The 21,363-nt window shown below is 30.5% G+C and overlaps 2 protein-coding genes across 2 annotated transcripts in view; one reads left to right on the forward strand and one right to left on the reverse strand.

Moving 5' to 3' along the window:
* The window catches only part of LOC129228467 (homeobox protein EMX2-like), a 36,015-nt gene extending 24,112 nt beyond the window's left edge, over window positions 1–11,903 (reverse strand). The window contains exon 1 of the mRNA XM_054863151.1: window positions 11,162–11,903. Within this exon, the coding sequence (XP_054719126.1) occupies window positions 11,162–11,702 (541 nt within the window). The 5' untranslated portion in view covers window positions 11,703–11,903. The remainder of the gene's footprint in view (window positions 1–11,161) is intronic.
* LOC129228457 (putative phosphoenolpyruvate synthase) overlaps window positions 1–21,363 on the forward strand; it is a 333,414-nt gene that overhangs the window by 140,287 nt on the left and 171,764 nt on the right. The gene's annotated exons all lie outside the window — the stretch shown is intronic.

Raw genomic sequence — 21,363 nt, forward strand, 5'->3', positions numbered from 1 at the left:
TACATGTTATTGTAATCAATATGAAAGAGTGAATGTTGGAAAATGTTAAATAATTGACAGAATTTTTGATCAACGCGTCTTGTTGCAAAATAAATACAATACTTAGTAATTTAATTTCAATATTGATAGTTGCGCTCGACATCGACTATTAATGTTAGCGTTTTTAAAAAGAGCGAGAGTTTTTAATTATTCATTGCTTAATTTGTAAATTCGTTACATTTTAGCAAAATGACAACATTTAAATTGTAAATCTCGAATAATTGTAGCTCATTTCCATTTATAGAAAATATTTTTGTGATTATTAGCGGAAAAAACAGAAAAAATGTTGCAATTTTGTTGTTGTAGTTCTTTAGAAACGTCAAGAAATGTGAAAAATTACACTCAAAGAAAAGTTTTGAACATAGATTTTAATTGTACTTTTATTTAAAGAATGAAAGCTACTACATATTTCTAGAAAATACATTTTAAAGACTTGTGCCTTTATCTGAACTATATTTTGCTAAATAATAAGTTAAATGTGTTTAGTAAATTTACAAAATATCAAATGAACGATATAACATAAAACGTTAACTACCTCTTTTAAATTACACTCAGTAAATACAAAGTGGAATAAAACTTTTAATGTAATAATTAAGGTTTTTTAATATTTCATTTTATTATCATAAAAGATTGCTAATGTATTAATTTTGCTAAGCGGTTTGTTTCAAAAATGTTAAATAAAGGACTCTATACTTTTGGAAATCAGAATATTTTATAAGAATTCATTTCAATAACTCTTTCAAGATTGAAAACTGTGTATTTTATGTAGTTCTTAATGCTTTAGATGTATCACAGTATGCGCAAGTAATTACTTTTAATGCATATTAATTACTTTTTTCGAAATAGATTTTCATGTGTTCTTTTTTGGAGCATTAAGGCTATATATTTCTTTTTGAACTAAAAAAATTGTATTTTATTAATCTATATAGTTTAAATATTTCATTAAAAATATATTAAGAACCTTAATTGGAATTGTTAAACATAAATTAAAGCAGACATCTATGACTTTTCACCCTTGATTCAGTTATAATACTTAAGTCTCACTTTAAAAATTCTTTTCTCGAAATAATGTGTCCTATTTTTGCAAACATTTCACTGGTCTTACATCAAAAATGGAAATTTTGAATTCAAGTAATAGATTATTTCTCCGAAAATAAAAAGCATAAATAAATTTAGAAAATAAAAACATTATTTGCTTAGGCCTGTGTACTCTTATTGTACTACATATATGCACTTGAGTCTGTACAAAACGGCAAATTAAGCAACTGCCAGCTACTTTTTGTAGCTGATTCTATCTGCTAAGCTCACGTGATACGATTTATATATTAGTTCAGCAGTCTACGCGTCAAGTATGTGCATAGTGAAAATTGAAACACTAAGTACTAAGTTAAAATTGAAACACTTTATTGTTTTCTCCCAATTGCATTTTTTCTCTTTTTCTTTCTGTCAGAATAAAAATAAAGTATTCAATTCATATAGCGTCTAAGTATCTAAAGAAATATTTTTGAATTAAAGGTTTGAAATATATTATTAAAAAAATTTTAAACGAAATCAGTCCATTTGCAGTATTTCAGAAAACTAAATTCAACCAACTGTTTAAGAATTTAACATTCATGTAATAAAGCAGCAAACAAAAATGTTAATCCACTTTTGTAGGTTTTGAAAGAAAAAATGTTTTACACAGCTTTATTTCACTTTGTTAAAAACCCAGCAGTCGAAAGAGGCAAGCAGGAAGTCATCTAACGCCGTAAAATGATACGTGTGACCGGCAGTAATCACGCACTAGAGCGCCACGGCACAAGCATCATAGACTGCAGCAACAGTAACGTACAAGGGCCATTCCACGGAAAACTTTCATTTTGTGCCGCACGTGACGCTTCATATATTTCATTAAAAATACTTCAAAATATTGATGAGCAATTTTTTTTTTCTACTTAAATAAATTAAAAACTTATATGTGATTTCTTGAGCAAAAAATATTGCGTCATTATACCCTTCAAAATGATTACATTTCAGTATGAACCATCACGTGCGGGTCAAAGGTTTCGACTTTTTCGAGGAATGCTCCACAAGGAAAATCCTAAAACTAAGAACTTGTAACCTTAAAGCTAGTGTTTAAAAACTTCAAAATAGATTAGTTGGTATTAGCTTTCTGTGCTTTTCCTTTTTGGAATTAAAAAAAAGGACAAATTTCGCGATTGTACTGATCTATTGTGCACATTACAAAACAATCACACAAGCATCTGTAGAATTGAATAACGTATATTAGAGAAATCAGACAAGCTTCAGTAGATCACAGTAACGTACACGAGGAATCATAAATCTTGTTTCGAAGATAATGATTTAGAAAATTAGAAGTAGATACGTTGATGATCGATTTCATTTCCCTTTCTCTCTTTTTCTTTTTAAAAATTAAAGCAGGGCATATTTTGCGTTTTTATTAATTTATTCACTATGCACATTGAAAAAAATAGTAGCACAAGCATCTGTTAGAATGAAGTTACGTGAAAGAGAAATCAGACAAAATTAAATAGATCGCTGTACAAGCGAAATCTTTAAGCTCAAAACGTGTAGTTTCAAAGCTAACGATTAGAAAATTAGAAGTAGGTACATTTATAATCGTTTTCTTTTCCTTTCTCTCTCTCTCTTTCTGGGAATAAACGGAAAACATATTTCGCGTTTTTATTTATTTATTCATTATGTACATAACAAAAACTGTCGTACAAGAATCAACAGAATGCAGTAACGTGCAAGAGAAATCAGCCAAACTTTAATAGATTGCAGTAACGTACAAGAGAAATATTAAAGCTAGAAACCTGTGGTTTCAAGCTAATGGTTTAGGAAATTAGAAGTAGATTCCTTAATGACCGTTTCTTTTCATTTTTCTTTTCCTCTTTTTCTTTTTAGGAACTAAAAGAGGACACAGTTTGCGTTTCAGTTAATTTATTCATTATGTACATAACAAAAACTCGCACAAGAGTCAACAGAAGGCAGTAACGTACAAAAGAAATCTGAAAACTTTTTATTTCATAATTAACGTTTATAAAATTGAAATAGATCAGTTAACTTTTTTTTTTACATTTATTTCTATCTTTATTATTATTTTTTTTCTATTTGGAGTTGAAAGACGACATATTTTGTGTTCCTATTAATTTATATATTATGCAGATAACATGAATTGTTTTGTGAAATATAGACCAATCTTTCAATTATGATTTTGTCTTGCGAAACAAACTAAATTATTGCGTAAATTCTGTTAAATTTAAGTTTTGCAATTTATTTTTTCGTTCACTACGAAAAGGTAAAGTTTAGGCTTTTATAATTTTAGGCAAAAAATATTTTTGAAGTCTCAAAATTGTTCCACACATTTTCTATCGAAGATTTGGGATTATATTTCGTTGCTTTTTATAATATTGTTAAAACATATTTTCATGACTTAATTTCCTGCCTCGATTTTTGGTTAATTATTCTGTTAGTTCCTTACTAAAATCAAAGCTTAGTAATAGTTTCCTTCATGTGAATTTTTTACTACTTTTTACAGTTTTCCAGCATAGAAAGAAAAGTATTATATCTACACAATTCTATATGATCTGAACATTCAAAATCATCAATTAATCATTAGGTTAAATTTTTGGTAAAATGAAGGTAAAACATTTTCCGAAAAGGCCATCCCTTTCTTATATTTTGAGTTGAAGTATAGCTTATTCAAAGTATAGGAATAGAAATTAGATTTCATTAAACGTAATGCTATAAAATAATCGTAAATTAAACGAAATTCAAGTGTCTAAAAATGAGTTTAAAGTTTGCCTCTTACATCTAAGAAATTACATAGTTTTATAATTTGATTTATTCTAAACGATCACTAGACACGGACACACACACTAAAAAAGGAAAACAGAAAGAAAGACAAGAAGAAAAATAAAGAAAAAGAAAAAAAAAAGTTCAAACAGGCCCTTTTTTAATTTTACTCTTTGGTTGACATTTTCTTCTTTCACTTATTCTTATACTGATAAACTAATTTAAGTACTAATAAATCAGTTAAAATTCTCTTGTTAATTTATCGCAGCACACAAGCTGTTTTGAACTGCATCTTTATGAAAATTCTCATTCAAATACAAATAAAAGATGATCCATAAAGGTATAAATTAAAATTCTAGGAATAATTTTAATGAAGTATCAAAATAATTAGAGGAAACAATAATGAAAAACCATTATAGGAAAGTAATGTACTTAATATATCAATAAGTAATGAGCAAAAAGAAATATGGACATTACTCTCGCCTTGTTTCATTTTAAAATATATATGCACGGAATAATCATGTATAAATCAGTTGGAAACGATTACTCAGCATATTTTAATTAATATTTTTTCACAAAAACCTCAACTAATTCTTTAAATGCCGACAAGAACAACTGATAAGTGTTAGAAGTTGTATGTAATATGTATTATACAAATGTGTAAATGCACATATTTAGTAGTATGTGCAAATGAGATTAAAACTTATGTTAAACCCATTTTGGTTAACTGTCCGTTATATCAAACAAACTACTGATGATAAAATGCACGCAATGCGTTAGTTAGGCAGATAATGTATATGTATTTTATCGCGTGTATTAGCGCATCAAAATACTAGTGAAAGTCACTTTAATTCTGATATTGAACCAATTTTCTGGCATAGAAGTTCAAGTCCCGAAAAATTGGTTAAAAGTTTCTCAAATTTTTAATGACTGTAGTTTATGAAAATTTCCTGCATTGTAAAAAGAGGTTTTTTAAATAAATTAGATTCAACATAATTTTACTGTTTATTTTGTTTTTTCAGTCATTAACAGCTCAATCCTTAACCACATAAATTTTTAAAATAGCGTTCAATTTGACTTTTTTTTTCATAAAGTATTAACATGTTGTAGAATTTTAATTGGTACAGAGATTGTGTATCTGAAATACTCATTTGCGTTTAAACGCTTCAATCCACATTTGCGCACGTTTAAAAAGATGCTAATATATTGCTTTACGTTACAAAATGAATAAACATTGATGGCGTTAAAGAAAGTTTCTCAATTTGTGAGTCGTAAAAGCTCTAAACTATTTCCTGTTTAGTCATCATACTTTTTATAATATTAATGTTAAAAGTACCCAATTAAGTAACATAATCGATTATCTCCATTGCAATATTTTACTCAGAAGAACAATTAAAAGTCATTACAATACTATCACATTTATTTTAAACCATTAAGAAATGACAATGACATTATTCATTGAACAAGTACTTATTTTATAATCATTATTTCCTATTTTCATTTCTAAATATTAATTAATCCAATTCAGGAAGGAGACCACGCCTTAATGTAATAAATAAAAGGAAAATCCAAATCAGCGGCTATCGAGAAATCTGAGTGAAATGTGATTTTACCGCATAAATCACTTCGACCGCTTGTTCATGAAACACACATTTTCAACATCAGCTAATTTAGATGTGAAAAATCGATAACGTTTGCAATAATGATTGGTAAATTTAAACATTCAGATCAAATTTTTGCATTGTGATTTTGTAATTTAAATGTTCAATCCGAGTCATAATGCCAATTTTTTTTTAAGTCACACAAACAAAGCATTGTTTTATGTGAAATATTTACTACTTATTTATATTGGGCTACTTTTTTAACATAAATATTATGTAGCTTAATATATATTTATGTACTTGTACTCCAAATTATACCGATTTAATAGCACTGCGGACAGTGCCTTTGGCGCTCTTTAGTGTTGACTTCTTACTACTAACTCATGTTGAACTATAGTTTAGAATTTGTTAATGTTTGTGATTGTCTTATATAATTTACGTTGTATGTGTAACTTTATTATTTTTTTTTTACTGTTTGTTATTTGTGTGGGTGTTTTGTTAATAAAATCTTAATACAAAAGATATTTAGACATACCAACAAAAAAAAAGAGAAGAAAAAAAATATGCATTGTTGAAAAAAAAACTTAATTAAATATGGCACAAGCAAAGACAATTTTCAGCATGCACTGAAAAGGTTTATCGCGTCCTTCTGTACTGATAAATTTTCCTAATTTTATTTTTGCCCCTGAGACAATTAAGAGACATTTATTTATTTACTTAGTTATTTGAGTAAAAATAACGGTCATTGGGCGAGAAATCGTTAAAAGCCTAAAAAGATGTTGAACTTTGATCTGAACATCCTCAAATGGAATTCCGCAATCATTATTGGCGTGATTTGTATTTATAAATTTATTGCGTGATTTAGATTTTACTTTAAAAAAAAAACCTATATAGCATATTTTTAAGACTGAAAGCTGAAACGTTATGTTCAAAATGATTTGATATTAATTATTTAAATTATTTTTGTCATTATTATTATTTATTTTTTAAGAATATTTCAAACCTTTAATTCAAAAATATTTTTTTATATACTTAGATGCTACATGGATTGAATAACTTTTTCTTATTCTGACAGAAAAAAAAGGACAAAAAATGTTATGGGGGAAAACAATAAAGTGTTTCAATTTTAACTAAGTACTTATAGTGTTATAATTTTAACTCAGTGCTTAGTGCTTCAATTTTAACTAAGTACTTAGTGTTTCAGTTTTAACTATGTACTTAACACGTTGACTGCTGAAATAATATATAAATCGAATCATGTCAGCTTAGTTGACAATCGGCTACAAGTTGGCTCGAAGTAGCTGGATTTGCCGATTCGTACATACTCGCGTGCATATGTTACCGTTGAAGTATATAATGCAGCTATTTATAGAATACAGTAGACTCCCGATTATCCGCGAGCGGTTTATCCGCGGGGCGGATTATCCGCGAATCGATCAACAATCACGAACATGTATTTTCGCAGTATAAAACGAATACCAGTGGCTGTTTTTTTTTTTTTTTGGAAAAATTGTAAATTTACACTCGGTTGTTTTTGCTTGATTGATTGATTTAATTTTATTTTATTATTATTATTATTATTATTGTGCGTTCTTCATCGTACATACACTCGTTTGTTATTGATGTTAAGTTCGGTTGTGCAAAAATACAAAACATTTGTACTGTACTCTATATATATTTTCACTGTTTGCAGAAAGTGTTATGCATCAATACAGTTAAAAATTTTAGATAGGACAATTTTTACCTGATTTGTCCCCCATTTTAGTCTTTTTGCGGTTATCTGCGATTTTTATTAACCGCGGCACTTGTGCCACCCAATTCCGCGGATAATCGGGAGTTTACTGTACCTAGTTATTCCATGAAATAACTGATCGTGTCCGTTAAAGGGTAATATGTTATCAATTTAACACTTTAACTAGTTATTCTATGGAATAACTAGGCATACTATAAATTAACTAATAAGAGACAAAGTGTAAAAAAAAATTTAGTTAAAATGAAATAACGAGAGGTATTCTATAAATAAACTAATGATAGACAATTATAATGTAAGAAACAGCAATTTATCTAATTTATGCAGCGTATAAATGGTATTTATGAAAACGTACCATAAAATCATTTGTTATAACCAGGATTACTAAAATGACACTTGGAATTACAAAGAATATTATTTCTAAAACAAAAACATTTTTTGTTGACACACTGGGTTTTACACGTTATTCTATGAAATAACTAGTTAAACCATGAAATACGAGAAAGTTTTACACTTTAACGGACACGATCAGTTATTCCATGAAATGGCTAGGTATTGTATAAAATAACGGATTTCATACTTTAACGGTAACACATGTATGTGTAATGTACTTATGTTTTAATTTTAACCTGGTTGCCACGAGGAGACAAAATAAACCACATAACTTGATATTGGAGATGATTAATTTAAAATTGTAAGAATCAGAATTGTTGGTAATAAAATCATGAAGCAATACTTAACATGGTGTAAGAGTATGAAGTACTCACGCAGCCGGTACTAGAAACAAAAAGGCTTAAAATGTGTTCTACAGTAATAAATAACTAAATTCACAGTTCAAACGTATTCATATCGCATGACCTGGTCTTAGTCAAGATCATGCAATTTGGATATTTTGCATATTGTCAGTCAACATGTTCTGTTCTTCCTGTGGTAGTATTTATCTCGAACAGTATCTATAACTATACATTTTGTGTAAAAAAATCTTCGAACATTTATATTACGAAATTTCAGATTAGTATTTTTATTAGCTTATTCCATGAAAAATGATATATCAGCTACACATTCTAATTACTCCAAAAATCACACGGAAAATCATACAGCTACGAATTGAAAATGCAACAATATTATGAAAATGAGACGTTTAGGAGGTATTAATACTTATGCATAATTGATTGACATATTTTTAACAGTCATGATTAATATATATTCGAATTGCAAAACTATTCTTAATCTGTTTTAGTTATGAATTCGTGTGTTGAGATTCATTACAAGTTTTCATATCATTAATCAGTTTTATTTTTATTCAAATGAAGCGATGCGAAAAATTTAGTGTTCAGCTTTTAAACAGGTATTGAAATTGTCTAATGTTATGCTCAATTATTTCAATCTTTATTCAAGTTAATGGCTTCGTAACCCACTAGTGATATACTTTGTAGTCATATAGCACTTTTGTCGATTATCGCTTTACTTCAATCATAAACAGATGTAACCATATTTCAAACATTAAAAATTCATAACCATGAGAAAAATAAATTGTAATTTTGATATGTTATTTTTCTAAATAATTTTTTTTCAATTGAAAATACCAGACGTTCTAAATGCCAAAATTCAAAATTATGTACATCTCTTCCATTCGTTTCATATTTAGAAAGTTAAGTTTTTTTTTAAACAGATTTGATCCCTTATATGGACTTTACTGTTTCTAAATATTTCTCTCCTCCAAACTAAATTTCACGTCTCTAAAAAAAAGTCAAGGACTATTTTCAAGCCTTCAAAAAAAAAAAAAAAAAAGATAATAATGGTTTAACGTAGCATGTAGAACTGAAAAAGATATAGAGTATTCTAGAATCAGGCAAAAAAAACCTAAATTCTGATTTGGAATTAACATTTTCCTTCTCTCTTCACTGTTTTTAAATATTTCCCTCAGCCGAACTAAATTTCACTCCTCTAAAAAATCTCGTCAAGGACTACTTTCACGCCTTGGAAGAAAATTATAATACTAGCTTAGACTAGCAGGAAGAACTGAAAAAGATGTAGCGTTCTTTACAATAAGGAAAAACAGCAGAAATTCTCAATTAAAATTAACATTTTCTCTTTCTGTAGAAGAAGTGAAGAAAAAATTCCAAGTTAACAAGTGCATGAGCAAATGATTCTTCAACTTACAATTCAGAGTCAATATTAACACCACTAAACAAAGAATCTGATGTGACTAACAAACGCAAGAACAAAAAGTTACCTTCGGAAACCTAAATAGAGGGAAAAATACAATTTCTTGTACTTATTATAACTAACATTTTATGTTTTTTTTATCCTATAGAATTTTAAAGTTATTAATTTTTTCCATGCATAAAATTAATTTTATTCAACATTCCACTTTCATAGCGTTGATATTTCGGAAATCTTGAATTAGTTCTTTTTTCTTAAATTTTCAAACACAAAATATTGAATGTTACACTAATTTTAGATGGTAGATGCAATCAAGTTTCGGAAGATAAAGAAAAATTAAATGAAAAACGGAACATCGTTTGTTTTTAAGAATTTCAGTACATTTCATAAATATCAATGAAATGTTTTATAAATGCTTTCTTGTCCATTATAACCGTCTTTCTATGTCATTAAACTGTCTTTCTATGTAACTTATTTTACCTATCGCATACAGTTTGAGTTACATTGTATTACAATAAGTTTTTTTTATTCAGTACATTGAATCTTTATCATTGTCCGTGAAAATTAACAATGGAATTATAATATATTTTGTAATTTAAACTGTGGCGAGGATACAAACCAGATGTACATAAAGTAATAAGAAATTCATGAAAAATCGCCTTTTAATTCAATTATACAAAATGAAGTAATTATAGTAAACTTGCTTAGTAGTGAAGTGAAATAGAAACTACTGAACACAAAGCATCAGCCTGATTCTTCTTATTGGACCCTTCAAGTTGTGCAACTTTAAATCATTTTATATTTGATGAATTTTCCTTGATTTTAGCCGTGACAACGAGGGAGCTCATTCGATGCAACAATTTTACTTATTCTAATTTAAGTTGTTATAAAATAAAGAAACAAAACATAAAAGGCTAAAAAATAGGATATTTTCTACGAAAATATTTTAGCATTCCTGTTAAAGATGGGAAAAAATATTGCTTGTTGTTATCACTTTCAAGTTTCTAAAAACAACAAAACGTGTATGCGTTTTCAAGTATTCAATTTAGATTGACAAACGCTGCTGAAATATTAAGATATCAAAAGAAAATGGACATTTAGGTTCAGAAATAGCATTTTAAAATGTGACGTACACATTCGTTGCTAGCATAACTAAAATCTTGTGCTCATCACGTATGTAATATTAGTTAGCAATCAATTACAAACATATCATTGCTTCTTCGTACTGCAATAGATTAAACAGAGTATAAGTTAGTCGATGTGGATAAGAAATGTCAATCCTTAAAAGGTTTTTAAAAAAGTATTTCAAACTTAAAAGCTAAAGCTGAGAAATTTTTTGTATGTCGGACAAATGACAAAACATTTTTATTTTAATCCATTTTGTAGACATTAGATCACCATAAGTGTCAAATGTGTTAGTGTGTGACGTTTATCTTATTCAGCAACACCTTAAATGTAACATGAAATCTTTTGATCTTAAAAATATTTGACGAGTAAAAAGTTATGTCTACTATTTTAACTAAGAAAATAAAAATTTCATTTCCTCTTCAGATTTTAAATTTCATTCCTTTCCTGCATGCTCGAAGTTGAGATACAAGATGAAAAATGATTTTCTTCTAAGAGTAAAACACCATAAGGAACAAATTTTTTAGAAAATCATACTCAGAAATCGTTTAGTATACTTAATTAAAATTGAATCAAATTATCCCTGGTAAACTTCAATGCCCCTTCAGATTACAGCCATAAAGTAATGATTTAACAAATCACTTATTATAATAAATCTTAGCGAAATGAAAACTAATCTTACCTTGTGGCCTGTACGGCAATATGCGCGGCTGCCTGGCCATCAACCAAGGATAACTTGGATAGTCTCTGTTGACGAGGTATGAGGTTAGAGGATACTGTCCGTGGCAATGTCCCAAGGATAATGCTGAATTGTAATGTGACATCACAGAAGGATAACTAAGTCCACCCACCGATGCTTGAGGTGGGATCAGATCTCCTCTGTGAGGATAATCGGGAGTCCTTGTTGGTAAAACTCTGTGTGGTCCATATTGTCCGTAACTAGAGTAGATATCTTCACTAGGGGTCCGATAGTAGGGAGGACTGCTGGACGTTGGCATCTTGATATGTGCTGGAGGTGGAGACAGTCTGGTAATTTCGCCATCAGAACAGTGGCTATCTTCTTCAAGAGAGGTTTGTATTTTGTTTTTGGTGGTGGTGGGCTCCAAACCCACGATGGATTCAATAGAAAAGCCCAGCTTGGGTTTGCTGGGAGTAGTTCTGTGGGGAGGCAACAGGGCTGCCGGTGCCACTGGCATCATGCTGGTTTTCAAGTCCCCTCTCATCGACAATGTTCTTGGAATCAGTTCTGACTTTTGCACGAACTTGACTATATCTGAAGATTATGACTCTTATCTTGAAAAATATCGATTTTTATTCGTCATACTCATAGAATTATTTTTTTTTTTCTTTTCCAAAATGTTTTGAACCTTTAATGTAACTGTTTGTATCTAAAAGTATCTTCCAAAGTTTAGATCCCACTGACAACTTCTAGATGTACTTCAAAAAAAGTTCTTGGAATTTCCTGCCAAACACGTAGTTAAAATATCGTCAACGAATGAGGTAGCTAAATGATCAGCAATGAGCTATTTTCCGTAAAAATAATCCTATTTTTCGAAAAACAAATTTGTGCAATATGTGCTGTTTTTTTTTCTTCACATATTTATTAATCTGCTTCGAAAAAGTAATTTTCCACTTTGAATTTGTCCAAAATCTTGAAAATTAATGAATAGTAATTAGTTTTAACACACTTTTCTAAATTCTAAAAAGTTTTTGAAAAGTCACGGAATTTTTGACAAACATTTCGGAAGACCGACCGGTCACGAGCTTCAGGAAAAACACTCCGGCAAACAAGTGAACTTGTAGCGCTAAACTTCAAGAACACGCAACGCTCATTCGGACGTCCTGCGGAGGCAATGGAACTGAAACAGCGGAAAAAGTTCGAGGGAAAGGTTAGTTGCTCCGTTCGCGCAGGCGCCGTAGGAAATCACGGAGTTACGGTCTTGCCGGCAAGCGATTGGCGGGTTGGAGGGCCAAAAAACGCAACAAGTGGAGCGTCATGGCAATGAAAAATGACCGAAACTGGGATCCGAAAATAGACGTGTGGCGCCATCTTTTGGTTATGAAGCAAGTTGTGCTCTTGTGGCTCCGGAGATATGAAATTGAGGGATGATGGGGTGCTAAAATGTGAGAAATCTCCTTTCCTTCACATTTTTTATTAGATAAACAGGGTGCTATGAGGGGATGGGAGGAATTGGTGTTTGTGTGTGTGTGTGGGGGGGGGTCATGGTGCAGACTCTGTTATCAAAATTTGATGAGAGCGATTGCTAAATATACGCAAAATTAAAAAAGAAAAAAAAACCTCCAAAGGTATACAATTATCGCTTTCTTTCTTTTTTTATTGAGCAATCACGATTGCTTATTGCTTTCATTTGACTGTTTTTGGCGTGTTATCATTTTATTTTCCCACCGCTACCCTCCGCACCATCACCGTCGACCGGCTCCTCACGATGCTGCTCCTATAGCGAAAGCCGTCTCCAGGTTGCATCCATGTCCTACACACACGCGCATACATACACACGCACACAAACACATACACACGCATACATACAGACGCCTACACATACACACAACTACCATCACACTCATGCCTGCACACAGACCCAAACACATATGCCTACACACGTACACATCCCCCCCACACACAAACACTCATACACACAACTACCCACACACTCATACCTGAACACAGACACAAACACACATGCCTACACACACATACACATAACCCCTACACACAAGCACACATACCCCCACACACACGCCTACATACACACACACACTCGTGGTTGCGAAAAACATAATTTGAATTCAAAAGGTCAAATTCAAATTATTTTTACTTTTTTTATTTTATTTTTATTTTTCCTTTTTGCTGTTGAGGACGAAATCTATTTTTTTGTCTTTGGGAAGTAGTTAAGATTTAACCCTAAAGAATTAAAAAGAAAAAAAAAACACTAAATTTAAAAAAAAGTAAATAAAATAAAATGATTTAAGAAATCTAAGTAGCTTCTTAAGTATTCTGCAAAAATAATTCATCACATGAATAGTTTACTCAGAAGTGCTGCGATGAGGTCAGAGGAGGTCATTGTGACCTCCCATCCCCCAAATATTTTCGCACTCTGCGAATTTTGGCTGACGTTTAGAAACTCTGAAGACAGTATAGCAATTTTGATTTATTTTTTTAATACCTAATGCCTCTTCATAGGTCACTGCCGATACCTATGAAATTAGTAAAAAGTTGGAAAAAAAAGGAACAGGATGAAACCCATCGGAAAAGTAAGAAAATATAATAAAATTAATAGGAAAAATAATTTACGGGCGATCTGAATTCGGGAATGGGGGGAGGGAGTTGAAGGGGGGACGGTTTATCACGATTTCCGGCAAAACAACGAGTTTTATCGAAAAAAAGTAAAGGACAAAGTTGTTGGTCATACAAAGAACTACAACTTTTGTATTTGCACTTTTTTTTACATAACCTCAAAATTTATGCGAAAAATTTATAAAAAAAACCTAACTTTTTGGTTTTTTATGTTTATTCCCATAAAAAAAAAAAAAAAATTTCCACGAAACTTACTGAAAAGTTACCTTTTTATGTCTCAAATACACTGCAGTTTTTTTTTACTTAAAATATTAATTTTTTCTTCCATTTTTGATTTAATAAAAAAAAGCATCGAAATTTTCAATCAAAAAATCTAACGTCAAAATATCTGATTTTTTTTAAAAAATCGGTGCGTGTTTTTTTCGTTGGAATCTCTATTTTCTAGTGGTATAAAAAATATGCACAATACTATGGAAAATTTTCGCAGAAAATGAAAAAACATGAAAAAGTTCGAATTTGAAAAAAAAAGAAAAATCATCATTACGTAAAATTTTAAGCTATTTATTATGAATTTTCGTTTTAATTGCTCAAAAAATTTAAGTTTTCATGTTAAATTGCTAAATTAAAAAATTGAAAATCCACGTAACATAGAGATTGCAAAAAAACACGCGAACATAGTTAACAAAAGTCGACATACAAGCCCAGTATGATAATGCGCTTTTACTGAAACTAAAACTGGCACATTTCTCAAACGGGCTATAATGTTTTTATCTAAATCATTGTGTGTGTTTTGTTTTTGAATATGATGTAATTTGTAATGTATTATCTCTTGCATTGTTATTACGTTGTCCCAGTGCGTAACAAAACGTTACGCATTGCAAGTAATTTATTAGTGCTAGTGGTGGTATTAAATAACATGATTTCTTTATTAGATGTAAAATCTCTCTCTTTTCGTTAAAGCATACTCATCTGGCCAAAAATATTGGCGCACTTTCAAAAATTCACATTTTGAAGGATTTTTCCAGAAATAACAGACCAAATGCTTTGTAACTTTTGTCACATAAAATGTATGATTTAGCTGTCATTTTCCAGTAAGAGTTATAACACCTTTGCGTTTAGGGGATCAGAAACAAATTGAAGAAAACAAAAATGTTTTTTAATCATCATTCATCGTAAATAGCTGAGAATAAGCTGTGAATTTCAGAAATTAGTTAGCTGACAATGTACAATTATTTTATTTACTTTCGAGAAAGTATTATTTCAAGGTTTTAGACTCATAACACTCATAGTTTTCCATCAAAGCTAACCAAGCTTTCAGATAACATGACAGCATGTAAGAAAAGTATGAGGCTAAAATTTGAAATTAAAATGTTGAAAATTTGATAAAGTACGGACGTAAAAAGCAACAAATTTTTCACGGCTTGTGCACGAAAGATAGCAATTTATAACTTTCATAATCGAACCCAACTAAATCCCTAAGCTCACGAAAAAACTCCATCTTAAAAAATCAGAAAGTTATCAGCAATCTAATGAGCAGAATTTCAATAATTCTTGGATAGGCGACGAATCTTGAGGGATCCTTCACAAAATTGCAACATTTGCTTGCAGTCTTTCAGTGTGATTCATGATAAAAATATTATTTTCGAACGATCCCTCACGATTCGTCGCCTATCCAAGAGTTATTCAGATTTGGTTCATTAGATCGCTAATAACTTTCTGAATTAAGGTATTCAACTGGAATTTTATCATGAATTGAGGAATCTAATTGGGTTTTGGACTATGAAAGTTATAAAACAGTTACAATCTTTCGCGCATGCGCAGTGAAAAATTATTTGCTTTAAATGTCCATATTCTATCAAATTTCGACATTTTAACTTCAAAATTATACTTCTTTTGTATACTGTCAAGTTTTCTGAAAGTTTGGTAAGCTTTGATAGAAAACTGTGCGTGTTATGAGCCAAAAACCTTCAAATAAAATTCGTAGTTTTGAAAGAAATGCTTATATCTTAGTGATTATCTGATACTTTCTCGAAGGTATGTAAAATAGTTGAACACCATAAGCTAACTAATTTCTGAAATTTACTGTTTATTCTCAGCTATTTACGATGAATGATGATCAAAAAAACATTTTTGTTTTTCTCAATTTGTTTCTGATTCCCTAAACGTATGGGAGATAGACCTTTTATTATAAAACTAGTGGCACCCGCACGGCTTTGCCCGTAGTAGAAAATTAAAAGGTCATTTGGTTCGCCTGTATATTAACAAATAATGGATGATGAATTTCTCGCCAATTGGCTATGTTAAATGGCTCGCCCATGTTACGGTTGCACGTTATGATGGTTTCGTAATTTACTATTCCCAGTTGTAATAATTTGCTCGGAAAAATTTTCTTAAAATTGAAGAAAAGAACAAAATCGAATTTTCAAAAAATCGCTTCTAGGTGCACACCCCCATGCTACAAACTAACTTTGTACCAAATTTCATGAAAATCGGTCGAACGGTCTAGGCGCTATGCACGTCACAGAGATCCAGACAGAAATAAAGACAGACTTTCCAGCTTTATTATTAGTAGAGATGACAGCTGAAGCATACCTTTTATGTGACAAAAGTTAAAAAGAAATTGGTCTCTTATTTCTAGAGAAATTCTAAAAAATGTTAACTTTTGAAAGTCTCCCAATACTTTTGGTCATACGGTGTAACTACCTTATCTAAGAATTTAATATAAAATAATATTTAAAATGTGTACTGACAAAATGAAAAGCATATTCGACGTAAATTCGTTTAAATGCCTATGATATAAGAAATTCTTCGGTTAGATATAATTCAAGAGCAAATCGTTCATAATTATCGTATCTAAGTTCGTTCCCAATATGTACAGAAAAACCTAAATAATAAACAAAATATAGGAGAGACTGGGATTATTTGATTCCCTTTTTTCTTTTTTTGTTGTTGAGCTTATAACTTCTGTTTGAATCAATGGAGCTAAACGAATTCACGCATAATTAAGAAAAGTCCTTTTCCCATCAAAATGCTGTATCGTTTTTAGATTACTTTCCAGTTAAAGTCAAAAATTTAACAAAAAAAATTTTTCAGGAAACGAAAGTTGGCTTAATGCATTGTAAAATTATGGGAAAGTAAAAAAAAATAAATAATTAAATACATAAAATAAATAAAATAGTGAAACAAATATCGAAAAAAGTAATGTTTTGAGATGGAAAAAACGAGTGTCGGACCGTCTGTCTGCTGCCGCCCCCCCCCCCCCCCCAAAAAAACTTTTTATTGAATAGTCCAATTTAAACAAACTTTTTTATTCGAAAGAATATCCTGCCGAAGACACCTCATGGTCATGTTTCACTTTTTGAATTGAACATTTTTTCGCTTAATTTTGAACAGTATATAAGTTATTTACTGGCACTAATATAAGAAAGTATATTAGTGCCAGCGGAGAAATGTAAAGCAAATATAAATCCTGGACTTAAAGGCGAATTTGGGTCAAACAAAATATGTGGGAAAAAGATTTTGATGAAGAACATGAGTTAGAAAAGATCTTTTTGATTTGAACACGTGTTTGTTCAATTTTTAACAGTGCAAAATAAATTATTTAAAAAAAAAAAAAACCGATTTCAAAAATCAAAGAGGAACTAAAAAGTAAAAAATAATTTGTCATACTTACATACAATTTCCTACTCAAAGTTATAAATCAAATTTATTTTAGAACTCAAGTACAAAAAACAACTAAACTAAACCCCCAATTATAAAATAAATACTGATTTTAATTCCTATTACGATGAATTATTTTACTACCTAAAAAATTATGTACGAGTACGATCTCTTATTTTTTAATAACCTTTTGAAGTCGGACCCTCCTATAAACTACTACCTAAAGTAACTGAGTAGGTTTAGTTTTAAAGACTAATTCGGCGTTAGTTAGTGTTCAACTCAAGATTCGGTGGGTTGTCAGTTACGTTGGGTATTAGTTTATAGGAGGCCCCGACTTCAAAAGGTGTTTAAAAATTAAGAGATCGTGAGTAATTACTTAGGTATTAAAATAATTCATCGTATAGTAGTTGAAAACAGTGTTTATTTTATGATTGGGTGTTTAGTATAGTTGATTTTTGTACTGGAATTGTAAATTAAATTCGATTTTAGCGTTGGATAGGAAATCGTATGTAAGTATGACCAATTATTTTTTACTTTTTAGTTCCTCTTTGATTTTTAAAGTCGGTTCTTTTTTTATTTGAAAATGATTTATTTTTTCTTTTTGGTGGTGTAAATATAAGATAAGTACGTAGTATTGTATTTAGTTACTTAATTCAATTATTTTCGTAGCAAAACACATTTAATTTACTGATTTGGTACATGAGTAATAGATACATTAGTAAGAATATAGTTAAAATTTACAGACGACACCGTGAAAATCAAACTTCCCGATGGCGTGAGAATTAAATAATGTTCAAGAAAGACCTCTCCGTCGAGAAAATACACCGTTCACGGCAAAACCACATGACCTGTGACGTATCGCTCGGCTGACGCAAGTTGAATTACATAGCCACAACGTATAAAATTTAGTTTCTTGGATTTCTCTGGGACCCCTCATCAGATCCAGACAAAATTACCATGGGACCATCTGGAAAGTATACCGTTTCAAACAAAAAAAGAATTTTTAAAATCGGTCCAGGCGTCTTGGAGAAATCAGACAACATACATAAGAAGCCGCAGACGAATACATAACCTCCTTTGAATGCGGTTAAATATGAACATTGACGCCTTCGGAGAAATTTATGGAAAATATAAATTTCGCATTGAAAGGCAGAACTGTTTCAAACTAACTTTGTTGAAAAAAGCTTTTGATGAAAAACAATATAGAAAGGATCTTTTTAATTTGAACAATATTGCATAAATTGTAAAAAAGCAGTCGAAAACTTTATACTATGGAATGAGTAAAACGACAACAATATGCATAAAGTACAAATAAAGTAATAAAATAGAATTAACAACTCAGCAAACAGCTGTTTCGGGGCTGTCAAATGCAAGCCCCTTCATCAGTGCATAAAAAAAGAACGAAAAGTCCACACAATGTAGACCGAACGACTAATGAACAAAAATGAAAGGAAGCAAAGTAAACAGACATGGAAAACGGAAACACATGCGTCACAGAACAGCAACGACACCTATAGTGTGGAAAAACGTCACAAACAGAAAAAAGTTTTTAAAGATAAGGTTTCTAAACACCAGGGAAAGGGGGAGTACTCGACAAATCATTAACTATTGAAGCAGAATTTTCCAAATGTAATAGGATTTCCAAATATCTAAATCATAAATCGAAGAACACCCATGAATAACCTTGGCAGAAGAAAAATCGAAAATATGATTGAAAGACCAACAGTGTTTTGCAATCGAGGAACGTTTTGAATCTTGCTTCTTGACATAATTTTCATGTGCCTTAATACGGAATTTAAGACAAGGTCGGGTCTGTCCTATGTATGTCATTTGGCACTGACAATAAATACTATAAATGCCCCATCGGTCAAGTTCCGGAACCGGGTGTTTTAGTTGCGAAAATTTAAGTTTGTTGATAGGGAAAAATGCAACCGAAAAATTAAACTTTTTAAAAATTCTTGCGATTTGAAGATTGATTCTTGGAAAAAAGGGTAAAACAACCAAATTAGAATAATTCATCTTAGCCAGTGCTTGATTTTTATTAGTTGAATTGATAAGTTTCCTGTGTATGGTGTCAATGATGTCAATTGTAAACCCTCGATCCAATGCAACCCTTTTTAAATAATTCAATTCTGCAGCGAGTAAATTGGAATTAGAACAAATCCTTAAAGCCCGGAAAACAAAAGTTCTGAATGCCGCTAATTTTTGTTGAGGGGAATGAACTGATAATTTATGTGGGGGAAGAGAGACAACACCATCACTACTGTTTTCCGTAAACCCTTTGGTTGGTAGATTTTTGGGAATCCTATTACATTTGGAAAAATTCTGTTTCAATAGTTAATGATTTGCCAGGTACTCTCCTTTCCCTGGTGTTTGAAAATCTTATCTTTAAAAACTTTTTTTCTGTTTGTGACGTTTTTCCGCACTATACTGCCGTGCTAAGCACAGATGTGGTATGTGCAGCAGAGCTCAAAATGAGAAATTGATGATTAAAGTTTTACAGTTTGTTTCTTTGATTTATGACTAAATTAAATGCTCAACTTGCGGTAGTTGTTTCGTAAATAACTTATCTAAAAACCGTAAGAGAATATTTTTTGTAAAAATCTTAATTTAAAATTAATAAAATATAGCTACGACAAATTTTTTTTTCAAAAGCTTTTCATATACTAAGCAACTTTCACCGTAAGTGACAATTACTAGGCATTTTTAGAGGTATCTGCACAGATACGACAAAAACAGCTTAGTAAAGCGTGCTCAATGTATCATTAAATAATACAGTAAACATGTGCTTTCTTTGGATTAAGCTGTTTCGCTTTATTTTGTTAATACAAATCTAACAGAATCTAACTTCTGAAAGATACCATTTTCAAAACTCCGGACAGTTAAAATTTCATCACATTTTTTTTGTTTTTTACATTCAAAGAATGTGTTTTTTATAATATTTTATTTTCTAGATTTATTTTTACTGAGCATGAAGATAATTTTGACAGCAGACGATACTTAAAAAAAATATTACTGGCCGTAAAATGAAATGCGTTTTTTTTTTTTTTTTTTTTTTTTTTGCATAAAAGAATTAGATATGAATACTTTACATGCATTTCATTTTTAGACTTTGCATTTGCATTTTAAATAAACATTTAAATAGATAAAGCTGAATATTAACTTTAACAATTATGCAAAGTTGTATTGGTTTTTATTTTCGACCTGTATCGACTATTCAATGGTAAACCAATTTTAATATTCTGTGTTACAATAAACTGCTACATTATTAAATATGCCGCTTTACTAAGGTATAAAAGTCGTATCTACAAATTACTAAGGAAAAAAGTGGTAACTGCGCAGATACCACTTTAAAGGCTTAGTATTTGTCACTTACGTTCAAAATGTCTTAGCAAACTCCGCAAACTGTGCAGTTACATCTTTTTTCTTAAAGCTTTTTTTAATATTTCGCGTTCACAAATCGCCAAAAAACTTGACATTTAGGTAAATTAAATTACTAACGACCACCTGGTGACAATAACTCAATTTTGATAAAATGTGCAGATACCACATCTGTGCTTAGCACGGCAGTATAGGTGTCGTTGCTGTTCTGTGACGCATGCGTTTCCGGTTTCCATGTCTATTTTACTTTGCTTCCTTCCATTTTTGTTCATTTGTCGTTCGGTCTACATTGTGTGGACTTTTCGTTCTTCTTTTATGCACTGATGAAGGGGCTTGCATTTGACAGCACCATAACAGCTGTTTGCTGAGTTTTTAACTCTATTTTATTACTTTATTTGTACTTTATGCACGTTGTTGTCGTTTTACTCAATATTGCATAGGTTTTGAACAGTTCAAAAACCTTTAACATTATCGCTTACGGATAAAATTAAAGTCAATATAGATCCTGAACTTTATACCGGATTTAC

This window comes from Uloborus diversus, chromosome 1, assembly GCF_026930045.1.
Source record: "Uloborus diversus isolate 005 chromosome 1, Udiv.v.3.1, whole genome shotgun sequence".
NCBI lineage: Eukaryota > Metazoa > Arthropoda > Arachnida > Araneae > Uloboridae > Uloborus > Uloborus diversus.